This window comes from Phoxinus phoxinus, assembly GCF_949152265.1.
Source record: "Phoxinus phoxinus genome assembly, chromosome: 1".
Classification (NCBI taxonomy): Eukaryota; Metazoa; Chordata; class Actinopteri; order Cypriniformes; family Leuciscidae; genus Phoxinus; species Phoxinus phoxinus.
Window position 1 is genome coordinate 29,213,277 of NC_136876.1, and position 17,355 is coordinate 29,230,631.

General features: G+C 36.4%; 1 protein-coding gene across 2 annotated transcripts; it reads left to right on the plus strand.

Annotated features, from left to right (window-relative positions):
* Positions 1–172: 172 nt before the first annotated feature.
* On the plus strand, positions 173–15,091 carry mpp2a (MAGUK p55 scaffold protein 2a). Of its 2 annotated transcripts, none has more exons than XM_079618272.1 (13): positions 173–260; positions 4,950–4,998; positions 7,619–7,719; positions 8,034–8,186; positions 8,279–8,434; positions 9,224–9,451; positions 9,830–9,961; positions 10,863–10,965; positions 11,785–11,853; positions 11,962–12,123; positions 12,297–12,499; positions 12,798–12,926; positions 13,015–15,091. In XM_079618272.1, exons 1-13 carry the CDS (start codon positions 195–197, stop codon positions 13,189–13,191), a joined length of 1,728 nt encoding a protein of 575 aa, XP_079474398.1. In that variant the 5' UTR covers positions 173–194; the 3' UTR covers positions 13,192–15,091. The 2 variants fall into 2 exon arrangements, with proteins under 2 accessions (XP_079474398.1, XP_079474399.1); XM_079618273.1 differs by having other exon boundaries at positions 179–260; positions 7,622–7,719.
* Positions 15,092–17,355: the final 2,264 nt, after the last annotated feature.

Genomic DNA, 17,355 nt, shown 5'->3' on the forward strand with positions numbered 1-17,355 from the left:
CCTGCAAATGCACATTAGCCTACTCAACTGTTTGGCACTGTTATGTAAATGAATGGAGAACATTTAAAGCGGGCTGTCGAGAACATTCTATGGTCAACGCGGCCCTATAGCTAAACATCAGCTGGTGGGTCCCACCTTCTGAGACATTTGAGCGTTGCCCCTTTATGTCTACGCAATGACTAGACTCTGATTTGATGCTTTGTAGCGGGTTAGACACCTCTCTTAGAATCAAAACAACGCAACGAAGCTATACGGGAAAGGTTAGTATCTCTTTTTATGATACAAAACATTTGAGAATTACGTATTTTCGTGTTGATGTATCCCTCTAAACGTAGCCTATGTTCCATTTAGGAATGCGAACCATATAGTCGTTTCTAATAGTATAGCGTTGTCGTCTTGCTGTTAACGTTACACGGTTTGGAAATTATGAATTCATCTATTGTTTAACGCGTCGGGGTTGTTTGCATTTCTCCATTGGCAGGATATTTTTTTATTCACCAAATTTAATTGAAATGATATAGCTAATTAGTGCAATTTAGGACTACATCAGATATTTGTTGGTATCTTCTCTGTCCATATTGTTGGCGTATTGAAATTCTTGAACCTTTTTTCCCCATTATTATCAGCACTTACATTACAGTTATTATTCACCCAATAACTGCAAGAGAACCTGTGATCAGAATGTAGAAATACACTTTCTAGTGCCTATGAATTGAGCTATAGGCTAATACTTTAGTAAGGATGTAACAAAGGTAGCCTATATTCTACAAAATAACTGAAACATTATTATGAAGAGCATCTTATTATGAGAACTCTAAAAAGTATAGTAGACATTATTAGGCTATACAGCGATTAGTTTGCCTAGTTCACTCATTCAATACTAAAAATGTATTGAAGCACAAAGGAATAAAAACATGATAGTTGGTGGTGCTTTTATTTTGTGTTTGGTGACTGAAAACTTATTTATGATACCATTACACTAGCAGATTTAAAGCGTTAACGCCTATATGAATATTATTTATGTGCTGTCAAAACCAGGTGATTAAAAGGAGAGAATAATCTGGCATAGTCTCAGCTTCTTGTTATGGTTCCTTAAAGGGGACGCAGAAGTATTTGTCTGTGCTGGAGACAGATGGGCCATGCCTTTTTCTGGCTCAAAGGGAGCAGATGGAGAGCGTGGCTGCATGTGATGTGGGCTGGGCCAGACCAGGGTGTCATTAACACAGGGGGCTCAGCGGGGTCTGCAGGATGGAAGGAGGTGGGGGCCTCAAGAGTTGCCAACACATGATAAATTCACCATCCCTCCCTTTTATAAAGGGCTAGAGGAAGACCCCCTCGTGCCGTCTCTCAGGGGATCTCTCTCAGATGCTGAGTTTGCATTCACACCTGGCCAAAACACACTGGAGCAGTCTGTTTGGTAATGAGATTGAAATGTGAGCTTGAGTTTGGCCCATGTTTGGCTGACAGCTCTCCATGGGAATTGACATCAAACATTAGTAGACCCTTCAGCTAAAGCCGGTCTGAGAGAGTTTCGGGCAGTTGACAGAACTTGGAGTTTTTGGAGTTTAAGAGTAATTTTCAGATATTATTGCAAATTTATTTACAAAAATAAAATATTGATAAATTATTTAAAATATATTTTTAAATACTAAATGTAATATATACAATATAGGCTAATACATAAGGCAAGTGAAAACAGATCCATAATTTGTAGTTGATCTATGTAGTTTGCTACAAATACATTTAATAATAATAATAATAATAATTCATTACATTTATATAGCGCCTTTCTGGACACTCAAAGCGCTTTACATAGAAGGGGGGGAATCTCCTCAACCACCACCAATGTGCAGCATCCACCTGGATGATGCGACGGCAGCCATATTGCGCCAGAACGCCCACCACACACCAGCTTACTGGTGGAGAGGAGACAGTGATGAAGCCAATCAGTATATGGGGATGATTAGGAGGCCATGATGGACAGAGGCCAAGGGGCAAATTTGGCCAGGATGCCGGGGGTTACACCCCTACTCTTTCGAAAGACATCCTGGGATTTTTAGTGACCACAGAGAGTCAGGACCTCGGTTTAACGTCTCATCCGAAGGACGGTTACGTTCTTAAAATATTGGAAAAGAAAATTCTAGTATTATTGAAATTTGTTTTAAAAGATGTTTTAAAACTTGATGTACTAAAATACTAAAACTAAAAACAACTACAAAACTAGCATCAATTGTTTGCATTTTAAGTGATATATGGTTCAAATATATATTGGGCCCGCTGTGTATTTTATATTTTATTATTTTTAAGTTTTGACATGATATTTTGCTAACTGTGCTGTTTAATATTTAAAGTTTTAGAGGAGCCATTTATGTCCTGTTATTCTCCAGCTGTGTGCCTGTAGGTTAACAATAAAACCTGTTTGTTTTGTGTGGGTTAATAAAAGCGAGAAGATGGAGCCCTGAGGTGCTCTGTGATTAAAGATGGTAACTAGTGGACAATCAGAAATCAGAAGTGCTTGGGGCGTTCAAAGAAAGCACAGCCAACACCCCTCAATAAAGAGCTATTTTTAACAAAGGAGTTGCTGGAAATGCGCTGAGTGAGACACTAGACTCCATTTAAATGAGTGCCTGTGTTTGCCTGAACTGATCTGACACTTTATCGCAGTATAGCAGCATCACTCTGAGCCTTGTCATGCTTGTGAATAAGCTAGAGTGTGAGAATGAAACGGAGGTGTGTGTGAAGTCTGACCTCTCCATCCCACCGGGACTGATCTCAGCTACACAAACAACAGATTCACACTAGCATCACACAACCACATGATCAAAGATCCTATGTTTTATGTTTTATTCTTTAGATTATTCAAATAATTAGACTATGTATATTGCAATTATTAGAACCAAAATGTATATATTTACATATCACAATCACAATCACAATCACACACACACACACACACACACACACACACACACACACACACACACACACACACACACACACACACACACACAACACACACAACACACACAACACACACACACACACACACACACACACACACACACAGTTTGTAAGCTAAGCTTTATTTATATATAAAATAAGCAATATATCCTAGCCAGCATTATTAACAGTGTACAATATCACGTTTATTAGAAAGCTAGACTATGAAATAAGCTAGAGCAGAGGTGAAATGCAAAATTTTAATTTATTTTAATTTGATTTTTGTTTTTAATTCCTAAAAGCAGAGTGTCAAAAGCAGGCTTATTTTACCTTGTTTGACCTCTACCTCACATACATACATAGATAACTGACTCAAGAGATTTCAGGGCTGTTCTGGTGTTATTTAAATGTGTCATGTTCAAAGTGTTCTTTCATCTCTGTCATCATTTACTCACTCTCATGTCATTCCAAACCTTTACACAAAAGGAATTTTGAAGAATGTTGGTTGTCCATTATTGGACAAACTGATTAATCCAGGTGTGCCTGACCTCAGTAACAATAATCAGACACACCTGGATTAATCAGTTTGTCCAATAATGGCAGACAGGAAACAAAGGAGCTGGCTGAAGTTCAGGAAGTAGTGCAGCTGGGCATAAAGCCAATTGACCTCCATTGTATAGACAAAAAACAGACATTTCTCAAAATATCATGGGAAGATCTGTCTTTGGCCTTAAGTAGTGAAGGCAGTTGTGTAATTGTCTCTAGAGTAAACATGGCTAATTTATTGCCCTCTGTGTTGTATCACTACATTCATTACAGTGTGCATCCTGTTTTGTAATATGATTGACAGTACAGCTCCTGTTCGTGAGAAACACAACAGATGTCTAGACCAAGAAAATAATTGTTTGCCTAATAGATTCTCTCTCTCTCTCTCTCTCTCTCTCTCTCTCTCTCTCTCTCTCTCTCTCTCTCTCTCTCTCTCTCTCTCTCTCTCTCTCTCTCTCTCTCTCTCTCTCTCTCTCTCTCTCTCTCTCTCTCTCTCTCTCTCTCGTCCAACGTGTGTGTGTGTGTGTGTGACAGAGAGCAAATGAGAGGGAGAGAGAAGATCAGGTGTCAGGTCTTAAACTCTGATCCTTCAGGTCTTTGAAGGATTATTGGATTAAGGATTATTGGAATCTATCTATCTATCTATCTATCTATCTATCTATCTATCTATCTATCTATCTATCTATCTATCTATCTATCTATCTATCTATCTATCTATCTATCTATCTATCTATCTATCTATCTATCTATCTATCTATCTATCTGTCTATCTGTCTATCTGTCTATCTGTCTGTCTGTCTGTCTGTCTGTCTGTCTGTCTGTCTGTCTCTCTCTCTATCATATGGCATAATGTATCAGCTGTTTGACTATAATGACCAGCAGGCAGAACATTATCCTTCTAATTAAATAATAAATGGACATGAAATAGTTATTTGGTTGTTAGAAATTATTTTATTATATGGGAAGAAATAGACTGGAGTTAAACTATTGCCTGGAACAACAGCAGTTATCCAGTTTAGTTCATTATACAGAAATATTTGACAGTAGAATGCAGCGATTGGCCAATCTGATTCTGAATAAAGTATTCCAGAAAGCTGTAAAATAAATACATATAAAACCTTTCAGTCTTACTCTCAGCACTTCTGTCGCTCCCACCGTCCATCTCCCCTCTCTCCTCCTGCGACTGGTGCACCTGCTCCCTGTCATTGTTTTATTTTGAGGTCACGGCTGAATCTAAGCACCCCCCTAAAAACAATTCATTTTCTCCCTCCCATATTAACACGCACACAAAGACCTCATGTCTCATTTTATTGTATATATCGCCATAGCAACCAAAGCTTACTAGTAAACGCCCCGCTCTTTTACATTTATTTTTATTCCCCATATTTTCTTTGTTTATACTTTACCCTCTTGTCCTACTGATGTAAAATATTAATGTTAAATCTCTCTCTCTGATGCTTTAGTTGCAGATTTCAAACATCATGCCTGTGGCAGCCACCGGCACAGAGCATGGTAAGGATCATCATCTAAGAGTGTTTTTGGCCCTGTGGACTTTTATAAAATAACTCTTAAACTGTTCACACTGTCTCTAGTTTATTTGATGTGTCCAATAACAATGTCCAAAAGTGAACATACATGCATCACAGAAGATTTTTGTCACTTTTTCTAAACTGTCGTGAATATTTCCACCGGTGTCATTTTCTTTCACATTTCAAATTGTGTATTTTGTTCTTCTTTTTTTTTTCATATTTGATTTTTATGATTAAATGGCCAACTCCTTTGTCTAGCTTGTCATAACTAGGAATTTGTCTATACTAAATAGACCAAATTAAATATTTTTTTGTGCTATTTTCCACACAAAGGATAAGATGCATGATGAAATGCTTCCAGTGTTGTTTTAATGTGTTGTTTTCACATTGTTTACAAATGTTGTTTTAATGTGATCTTCATATAGCAAAATATAAAAAGTTTAGGTTATTTTTACTGAAAATCAACCCTTCGGAGATACCCCCCAAATTTTATTTAATGAACATCTAAAATGAACATCTAATTTAAAAGTATTTATTTACAGCATATATTTTTTTTCTTTGCTTCTTTGGACCCTTATGCAGATAGTTTAGCGTCAGTACAGCACACTGGTGTTGTATTGTACCTTTGGCGTGAGCTGTGGCTCTGTTCATTCAAAGAATTTGAAGTCGAGCCAAAACAGTACAGACCACAATATGAATTACAGAATAGATGAAATACAAAATCATTGAAGGTAGTTTAATTGTGGTGAGGATTTTCCTGGCGCTGTAAACATGGACACACTTGTGCCAAAGATGGCTGGCACAGCAGGGAACCCCAGCTTTAGTGAGATCATGCCCTGCATCTTAAGAAAAATGCTACTAAACAGTCCCAAATTAGGTTTCTTTGGCTTGTAACAATAGCATACCCCTTTTTGTTGCTAAATAGAACCCTGATTATAAGGTTTGAAGAACCATGCTTTGAAAGTGTTATAAAGATCGTAATTTTTAACAATAGTTAATTTTCATTAATATTAGTATATTAGTATCTTCGTACTATAATTGTTAGTGTTATTAATATACTTTTTATATATTACTTATTAATATGTTTTTTTAGTCCTTTATTTGACTGGTCTTATAATATCTTGTTGCCTCTATTTGAAATTTACATAAAAAAATAAACCACAGCATGTTGTGTCAATTAGGTATATTCATTTTTTATTGACATGGCAAATTGTAGCAAAAAATGACCTTGCTCTAACAACAGTTGATAGCTGAATACATTAATAAATAACATTAACATTGAACACAATATTGATTTAATGAAGACCAAGTTCCAGTGAAATATCTTCACAATCCTCTATTATGTCTTTACGTCCTTCATTAGCATCTGAAATACACAATTGAGTTTAGAGTTAAAGTTGGTCTCTTCCAATTTATTATGTAGGCCAAAGTTAGCTAAAATAACAGATATAAAGTCATGGGATATCAAAATTGATATAAAGTCATGGGATTGCTTTAATGTTTTTTTTGTGACTGGGTGTTTAGGCATAAAGTAATAATTAAAAATAACAATATGGATCATAAATTCAATATATCTGTTACTTACTTTGTGTAGAAGAGAAGATGAGTAGGCTATATCCTTAACTGAACAGATCTGCTCACACTTACATGTTCTGTTAAACTTAAAAGAGAAAAAGACATGATTGGTAGGAAACCAGTAACAATATTTATAAACAAAAGTGACAAAATATATTGACATTTTAGGAAATAATTAATTTACCTGTTGAGAGTGTGTTGACAGTCTTTGTAGTTGTATCTGAGCTCCAGAAAATCAGTAATGAGGAGGCTTTGACAGTTACAGATTAAAAAAAAAAAAAAAAAAGGTGGGAATAAAGAACCCTAAACTCAAACACAAAGAACCATTTCATTTTCATTTAAAGGGTTCTTCAAGTCGATACAGTTCTAAATAGAACTATAAAATAGAACCATATTTTTTTAGAGTAGAGATCCACTTGACCTTTTCTTCCCTGTGCTAATAATACTGTGTGATTCTGAAGAAACCCATAGATTAAGGGGCTGTGATCTACTCTAAAAGGTCAGTCTTGTACTGTACACATCACATATCATATACACTCCCAGTCAGATTTCAAAAGTTAAAGGCATAGTTTAAGAAATCTTTCTTACTGGCCTGAAATAAATGTGCAGTAGTGTTCTGGAGAAACTGTGGCAAATGCCGGGTAAAAAAAAAATCCCAAAACGGATTCACTACAAATTCATATTTCATATACAGTTGAGCTGTACTTTTAAAAGAAAAGACCTAATATCGTCCATATGTGAAGATATAAGTATAATAGATTGTGTGTGTGTGTGTGTGTGTGTGTGTGTGTGTGTGTGTGTGTGTGTGTGTGTGTGTGTGTGTGTGTGTGTGTGTGTGTGTGTGTGTGTGTGTGTGTGTGTGTGTGTGTGTGTGTGTGTGTGTGTGTGTGTGTGTGTGTGTGTGTGTGTGTGTGTGTGTGTGTGTGTGTGTGTGTGTGTGTGTGTGTGTGTGTGTGTGTGTGTGTGTTTGATCAAAGAGCACAGTATCTCATAAGCAGCTCCATAATCATGTCTCTATCTCCCCCCAGCAGTGCTGCAGATGCTGGACACACTGAGTGACAGCACCAGCTCTGCCACTGCCAATGACCTGGACCTCATCTTCCTCAAGGGCATCATGGAGAGCCCTGTGGTCAGTTTTCTTTCTGCATACAGTATACTGTTAGGGTAATTCCAGACCCAAACATGCAAAAAAAAAAAAAAAAAAAAAAAACTGTTCATTATCCCACAATTAAATGGCGGTTTGGGTATTGTAACATTGTTAATTTTCTTTTTTGTCATTTCTTATGCTTTGGCAATATTGTATGTAAATAAGTACTTTAAATTGAAATTTGAAACACACACACACACACACACACACACACACACACACACTTGTCAAAAGCAACAGTAGCAAACTAATAGCCGATGATTAATATGTTGTTTAAAACCTGAATGATCTCCCAGAGTGCAGAGAGCCTGGAGGAGACACGGCTGGAGGCCGTGAGGGACAATAATGTGGAGCTGGTGCAGGACATCCTGAGAGAGTTGAGCCCCTTTACACACCGCAGCAACACCGCCGCAGAGCTGTCACTCATTCTCAACCAGCCGCACTTCCAGGTACACAGCTGCAGCTCAACAAACCTGTGAAATGAAACCAGAGTAATACACAGTCTGATTTATGGCTGACACACTATGCTTGTGATGATCAGTCTCTGTTGGAGACCCACGACTCTGTGGCCTCTCAGACGTGTGAGACTCCGCCCCCGAGCCCCTGCGCTTTCATGGAGCCGCCCATCAACAGCATACCCGTGCCAGCTGATGCCATCCGGATGGTGGGCATCCGCAAAGTGGCTGGAGAGCACTTGGTGAGACTGCATTCAGTGTATAATTTGTAGTAATGTTATATTAAATGATAATACTAATATTATATTAAACAAAATGATTTAATAACCAATCAATTGATTGAATGTACCAAAGCAATCGCAACTTGTTCAAAAGAATGAGAAATTGCTTTTATGATGTGCACAAGTGACTAGATGATGTGGAGGTTGAACAAATAGTTTTGAGAATTTTATTTCTGATCTGAGAAATGCACCAAAGCGACTGAGAAAAACTGTAATGCACATTATGTATTGAAAATAGATTTCATATAAACAATTTCCATAGTAATAAATACATTGTATATGAATGTATATATTAAATAAATATAGAGAAGAATTGGAAAAAAATCCAAGTCCAGGCACTCAATAGGATGCAAAAGTTAAAAAGCCTTTATTATTTGGGCTAAAACATTAAAACACCAACGCGTATCGGCCCACTAGCCTTCATCAGGGTGTTGGTGTTAAATAAATATATTTGCATTTTAATAGTAATATTTTATTAAATTATAATATAATATTATAATACTAATATTATATTTTTGATCAGAGCATAACAATGGGATTAAATGAAATTCATAGTTATGCTTGTTCTAAAAATGTTTTACTCTAAAAATATCTATTATATGAAATTCTAATTTACAATTTTTGTTGGTATGCTCTGCTCTACAATAGTAAATTAATATAAAGACGTCATGGTAAAGTCATGGAAATTCATTGGTCGAATTCAAAATGTGCTTGCAGTGTTTTGACCACTAGTTTCTGACTTCATGTCAGGGTGTGACGTTCCGTATTGAGAACGGAGAGCTGGTGATTGCACGTATTCTCCACGGGGGGATGATCGACCAGCAGGGTCTGCTCCACGTGGGTGACATCATCAAAGAGGTGAATGGGAGAGAGGTGGGCGATGACCCTCGTGTGCTGCAGGAGATGCTGCAGGAGACCAGCGGCGGTGTGGTGCTCAAAATCCTTCCCAGCTACCAGGAGCCACATCCCCCGAGACAGGTACCATCCGCTCCCCCTAAATACAGACCGGGACATTGAGTGAGTCCCGTGAGTCGCTCTCAGTTAAAGCCAGATGTGTTTACTATGAGATCAGACAGGATCGTGAGCTGGAAGGTAGACGGTCTCAGCGTTCTACTATCCACCTCCTGATCTTATCCTCTGTCCAGACTACATTTATATGGTTGTTTGATGGGGTGTATCTTTTTAACTTTCAGATAAGCTGTGCATTTTAGGTTAAAGGCTTTAGAATATAACTTTTTTTTAAACTGACCTCATTTCGTAGATATATTTTTGAATCATTTTCAATTTTCTTATAAAATAGTCACTTTAATGTAAACTATATTTCAGTCTGGATCACTCTCATCCTTGTCTCTACAGGTTTTTGTAAAGTGCCATTTTGATTATGACCCTGCCAATGACAACCTCATCCCTTGCAAGGAGGCGGGACTGATGTTCTTAAGTGGAGACATTCTGCAGATCGTGAACCAGGAAGATGTGAACTGGTGGCAGGTTGGTTGGTCAACTTAGGCCCTGTTTACACCTGCTATTAAGATGCGGTTTGGTCAATCACATCAAGTAGTCGAGGGAGACACAATCCCGTTTACACCTGCTATTTTAATCCGTCTCTTTTGTCCACTAACCACTTCTGTCCTGATTTTTTCGAGGGGAGCATCTATGGGTGGGTGTAGGGACTTTTTCAAATCTATCGATTTAATAGATAAAAAAAGCTCATGCTATTTACATATAAACACGACCAGAGAAAACAGAAAAACTTACAGAAAGCAACAGCTTTTGTTTCTGCTCTGATAGTCTCAATTGCATGTTACAAATCAGAAATGGTGAGAGAACATTGTGCTTGGTATGTTTTACATCTTCAAACCAAACTTGGGTCTCCAGCCAAAGTTTAAATCCTGTCTGGCTAGCGCACTTCAAATAATGTTTATGCATTAGGTCAGTAGGAGGAGAGTGGGGGATATTTTGTGGCTGTTCAAACGCATTCGACCACTTGAGCGTTTACACTACGAAAGCAATCCGGTAAAATGAGTTTTCGACTACCTCTGGAAGTGGTGGAAAAAAGCTTTTAGACCCTGTTTACACCTGTAACTAGCGTCATCCACTTGTGATCGGATCAACCAAAACACATCTTAATAGCAGGTGTAAACAGGGCCTTAGAAGCGCTACAATATTGTTGAGCTAAAATGACATGCCAGATAGTTTATTAACTTTTAAAGGACCTAAAGTCAGTTAGTCACATCTGCTTTTTATTTAAAATGTAAGATATCTCTTTAAAATTTCAGTCGAGGGAATTTCTAACAAGCACACAGAAAAACATGCTTGTTTATAATATAAAACAATGATACAACAACATTACCCTCTGAAAGCTGTACATTAGAGTCATGTATCTTTGCAGGCACGTCGTGTAGAAGGAGGCAGTGCTGGCCTGATTCCCAGTCAACTTCTGGAGGAGAAGAGGAAAGCTTTTGTGAAGAGAGATGTGGAGCTGTCACCAGCAGGTATGAAATATATTGATTAATTAATCATTTCAGAAAAAATTCTGAATGATTATGACACTTAAGACTGGCATAATGGCTCCTGATAATTCAGCTTTGATGTTACAATATATTCGAATAGAAAACAATTATTTTAAATAGTAATAATATTTGACAGTTTTACTGTTTCCCTAAATTATTTTCGATTAATAAACAAAATCTGAATTACTCTGAACCTTTGACTGGTAGTCATAGTTTTCTCTCTTCTCTCTTACACTATATTATTATTATTATTATTATTACAAAATTACAATTTATTATGTATGGTAAAGCTGTATTTTCAGCATCATTACTCTTGTCTTCAGTGTCACATGATCCTTCATAAATCACTCTAATATGTTTATCTGCTGCTCAAGAAACATTATAAATGTCAATTTTGATCAATTTAATGCGTCCTTGCTGAGTAAAAGTATGAATTTCTTACAACTGTTTTTAAATCTACCCAACTGAATGGTTGATTTGTGTATACTGCCCCCTGGTGGATTTAATATGAACCACTACTATATGTCTAATCCTCTAATCCAGTGGTTCTCAAAGTGTGGGGCAGATCAACAGAAAACAGCCAAGGCAACGGCGTTCTAGTGCATGAATAGCGGTTGGCTCTCTGCCTTTATAAACTCCAGTTCCTCTGAACTTTTCTTCTTCAGACCAATGACTTCGCATCACTGCTCTAATCAAACATTCATAAACACCAATGCATACAGCAAAAGGACAAACTTTAGTTGAGATTCGATAATGCTGTAAATGTTTTTATCTAAAAAATAATATCACTGTGTATTGCAGCCAATCTCTGCACTGGAATGGTTGGCAAGAAGAAGAAGAAAATGATGTACCTGACTACAAAAAATGCAGGTTGGCTTTTCTTTTTCTTCAAAAGCATATCTTGTGTCTTTTGAAACTCAACACTCAACAAACGTATTATTGTTATGCGCTTTGTTATTTGTCTTTTATCCCTGGAAGATTTTGACAGGCATGAGTTACTGATCTATGAGGAGGTTGCAAAAGTCCCTCCGTTTCGCAGGAAGACTCTGATTCTGATGGGTGCACCTGGAGTGGGCCGGCGGAGCCTGAAGAACAAGCTGCTAGTGTCAGACCCTCAGCACTACGGCACCACCGTCCCCTGTGAGTCTTCTCGGGGGATATCGGGTGCCATTCCCGTATCCCGTGTGCATGTAGTATTCCCTTTAGTGTGAGAATTTTGTTCTTTGGAGAAATTGTGCCGCTAATCTGTTAATAAACAGAAACTAAAGAATGATCTGATGTTCACTGGGCTGTTCTTGTATCAATGTCCGCAGACACCTCTAGGAAGCTCAAATCAGCAGACAGAGACAATATGATGTATGCCTTCACATCCCGGAGTAAGATGGAAGCTGATATTAAAGCGGGCCACTATCTTGAACATGGCGAATATGATGGTAACCTCTACGGCACCAAGATCGACTCCATCCATGAAGTAGTGGAGGCTGGACGCATCTGCATCCTGGACGTCAACCCACAGGTAAGGGTCCTCTGACTTTCCAAACATGGATGAGATTCCATAAACTATTACAGATACAAGTTCTTTATTGGCATTGATAGTTCCATGAAGAACCTCAATGGAATCTTTCCATTGCACAACAGGATCTTTACAGTGGTGAAAGGTTCTTTTGATTATTAAAATGTTCTTTGTTCTAAAAAGAAAACGGTTCTTTTAAACCCTGAAGGGTTCTTCTATAACCTTTCTTTGGAACCTTTATGATGCTGTTTTGTAGTAGTTCGTGAAAACCAGGTTTTGATTCAGATTTTTTTCCCCGTAGTCCCTAAAAGTCCTCCGGACATCAGAGTTTTTGCCGTATGTGGTGTTCATCAAAGCCCCTGAGTTTGAGGTGCTGAAAACCATAAACAGATCTGGGATTGAGGCAGGAGTGGCGACCAAACTACGAACAGTAAGTCTCACAGTAGCTGTTTACTAAACTTGGTTCTCATTAAAAATCTTTTTTTTTTTACCATCCTAAAAATGTCTCTTTTTAACAGGACGCAGAGCTAAAGAGGACAGTGGATGAGAGTGCTAAGATTCAAAGAGTGTACGAACACTACTTCGACCTCACCATAGTGAACGAGGATTTGGAACAGGCGTACAGGACCCTCAAATCCTCCTTAGAGCAGTTAAAGGGAGCGCAGCAGTGGGTTCCGGTTGGGTGGGTCTTTTAGAGCTCAGTAGCAGCTATTGTGTGCTTCATGTGACACTTTACATCAGTGCTACCTGGTTTATATCATCAACCTCGTTCCAAGGGTGTACACTGATCAGAGAGATCTGTCTCTTATATGAGTGCAGGTGTGAGTGTGTCTGTGAAATCACCATCTGCGCTCTCCAAACACAGCAGAATTTAGACACAGTCTTTGTCTCAATCTCAAAATCGTTTTGTTTACAGCATGAGTATTCATGTTTCTGTTCAAACACATTTTCAAAGTAAAGATTCATTTTTGAATTTTACATACAAAAAATATTAGTCTAAATCAGTTTTTTTTTGTCCAGTTAAAATAATCCCTCAAAGAATAAGATAAATTTACTTCAGATGCAGAATTGTGTAAGATAAAACTATATTTTGTTGAATATATCTTAATTATTAATAATTTGATACCCCATTAGCAATTTGTTTTTGTCGGTTTAAGCATAAACTCAAAATTTTGTTAGATTTATGTTTAAACCAATTTTTTATAAAAACAATATATTCAATATGAACTTCTGTTCAAAACTTTAGTTTTTTTTAAAGAAATTAATTGTATTCTGCAAGAATGCATTAAGTTGGTTAAAGGTAACAGTAAAAACATCTAATGTTACATAAGATTTCTGTTTCAAATACGGTAAATAATGTTCTTTTAAATGTTCTATTCATCAAAGAATAAAAAAAATGTATCACTGTTTCCACAAAAATATTTAAACTGTAATAATATTTTTTATATTACTCTTTAAACTGTATTTTTACCAAACGAATTCAGCCTTGATGAGCATAATAGGCTACTTTCAAAAATAAAATGTTCAAAGGTTTGAACGATAGTATATTTTCTCTAAAAAAAAAACAAGTCTTTTGCAGATTTGCAACTGAAGTAAATTTATCAAGTTATGTTTTTTTTTTCCAATCCACTGGTTAGTGTACATTAATTCTGATGACATAGAAGGTAGATGACTGGACAGTGTTTCATCTCTGAATTATATTTTTTATTATAAGGCTGTATTTTGCTTCAGCTCCTGATGTTGTTGTCAGGCACATGACTTTTGTACAGTTTGTTTCTTAAACATCCACATTACAGTACTTTTTTAAATTTTGGGCAGGAATATATCAAAATGTGATCCTATTTAGACACTGAGAGCACACTGATGGGGCATGAGAAGTAGAATCAGCAGGCAGATCATATTTATAATATAATACTGTGCAGAAGGTGTCACTAAATGCAGTCGTGTATTGATTTCAGATGGTTTTTTTTTTTTAGATTTGTTCACCATATCCACCGTAGTCAGCTATATTTACATATACTATATGAAAATATGGCAATAATTATTTTTTGAAAAAGTTGAAGGACCAAACATGAGGTTTACACCCTAATAAGAAATGAATCTGTGAATTGAAAGTAAGAACAGTGCTAGAGCATGACATTAAGACCTTTATGTTGATATATATGAGGATGCTGTCGGTGTAAAATGTTGTCACTGCATGTATCTGTGCATCTGATCTTATTCACTGAAAACATTGTTACATATTTATTATAATGCTGTATATGCTTATTGGATGAAAATATCTCTTTTTCCTACAGGCAAACCCTCTCTACTTTTTTATTATGAACAAACATAATTCAAGTGCTAATTAATATTCACCAATTACCATGCCAATGGTATTTGGCTTGAATTCTGGCAGCTATTATTTATTTATTGTTTATATCTAGGTGTAAGGTATTTGGATTTTAGTTTTGATATTGATATTACATTTTCTACATATCAGATAATGGTATAAGCTATAGAGCAGATACTGTATAGTAGTTATGTTTCACTTGCAAAATCTGTGATTAGAATAACACTGTAAATTACCTGATTTCTGAAATAAAATGTTTAGGGAAATAATGTGTGGAAAAAATTAATGACTAATGCACGACTTTCCCATCAAAATCACCTTGTTTTATGTTTGGCTTAAATCTGTATTGCTGATGCACTACTAGATGACACTGACATGCAGGCAAGAACCAGACATCATTCTGAATAAATAGGATAATCATCTTCAGAAAAATACAGAGGTAATCACTTATTTTCAAACAATTATGCCCTGAAAGATTTTAGATTTACTTTGATAAGTGCCATGTATTTCTGCAAGTCCCTGTCGTTTTCTGGCTTTAAGTGATTCTGTCACTCATTGCTAAATTTTAAGTAAGAAATTTTAGAATTATCCTGATGAATTACTTAAGAGTAAATGTGTTAATAACTCCTATTGTCTGTGACACTTAATGCATTGTGTTTTTCTGTCTGCAAGTGAGACTAAACTGACTAATCTATCTTAAATTCAGGTCAGCTCATAGTTATTATTTTTTATCACAATCACATTTTCCAGCCCTAAATTGTCTACTTTTCTCATGATTTTGTTTTGTTAAGTTTCACCACCAGAGGACAGAGTTTGTCCCACATATTACATCAGCGGCTGTATGCCGAAGGGTCTTATGTGCGTTTCCCGTTAACACAGTCTCACCCCAAAACGTCACATACTGACGGGTCTTGACCATACGGCAACATACGACGAAAAGGGTACCCTTTAACGTCCATGTGTGACGATTCGGGTATGGTTGGGTTTAGGTATGAACGCTTATGTCTTACTAGCTCGTCACGACTGTTTCCGAAATCGTAATGTTGCAAATTTGTTGTTCAACCACGTTGGTTAATGATGTCACGCAGCTTCAGGAGGTGGTGGAGTAATAGGCCCGAATAGGCATAATATATATATATATATATAATTATTATTATTATTTAATTTTTATTATTAATGCCAAGGTAGCCAATCAAAATTATAAGTAGGCTACGTACGTAGCAAAAATGTAAAAATTACAAAGAAATAAAAAAGACAGCAAAACATCACATAAATACATATAGCCTACAGGTTATAGCCTGTAAATAGCCTACACATAATAAAAAAAAAGAAAAGAAAAAAAGAACAAAAACTAATGAAATAAATTAAAAAGTTGAAACAAGTTTATTGTCATAATAGCTTTACGATTCTTAGATGATGAAATGCTTTGGATCGGTGCTTTAAATCTCTTGACAAAATAAAATATATAAATGCCATTTATTATAAATAAAATATATAGGTACAGAACGTCAGCATGCGTAGGCTATTTGGCTCAATATAAGGAAGTCCACCATGTAAAAGAGGTGCCGTTCCAACCACACAACTTTGCGATGTTGTTTGATAGTATGCGTTGGAAATATAAGGCTTGTTTGAGATGCGCCTTGCCTCGGATGGTCCAATACGTAGTGGATGGAGGTGTGTTTTGGTGACGTCATAGACGCATGCGCAGTACCGATCTCTGGGTTATAATCGTTTATATACTGTCTATTGTTATAATTCGCATGCGCTGGTAAAGGCGCATTGTATGCTCAATATTGTATTGAAATGATGTTCTAATCTAACCTGTGTAGTAGTAGTAGTACTGTTAAATAGTAATAAGTAATTGTTGATGAATAAGTAATTATTTACATAAATGGGATGCTTAAGTTATCCGAGTTTCTCTCTACATGGAAAATAGTTAATTTTACAACATTTTAAATCACATGATTTTAAACCTAAATTTGATAGATTTTAGATTTTATGCATGTCATCACCGCAAGTATTTTTTTAAATGTGTGTATAGAACATTTTAAAATAAAGCCATTTTATTTTATTCAGGTCATATTTGCTGTTGAGTGGAAGCAAAAATGAGTCAAGTAGCCTAATTGTCTCTGTAATTTTAAAGGTACAATACAATAAGGTCTGTAAACATATTAAAATACCAGTACACATTCAAGGAAAAATGCAAAAATAATAACAGCATCAAGAAAATAAATCTTGTCAAAAAAAAAAAAAAGTGCTATTTTGCCTGGTAAGAGTTCCTTCTTTAATGGCTACTCGTTTTTCCACAGTGATCTGTAGGCTACTTAAGCTTCCTCTTAATTTGCTGTTCAGTGTCTGCAAGACATGTCTATGGAAGCTTGTTTTCGCCACAGAGTTAGAAATAAAAAAGGTAACTTAATTGCGACTTTTTATCTCACTATTCTGACTTTTATCTCAGAATTGCGTGATATAAAGTCGCAATTGTGTGTTAAGTCAGAATTGCGTGATATAAAGTCGCAATTGTGTG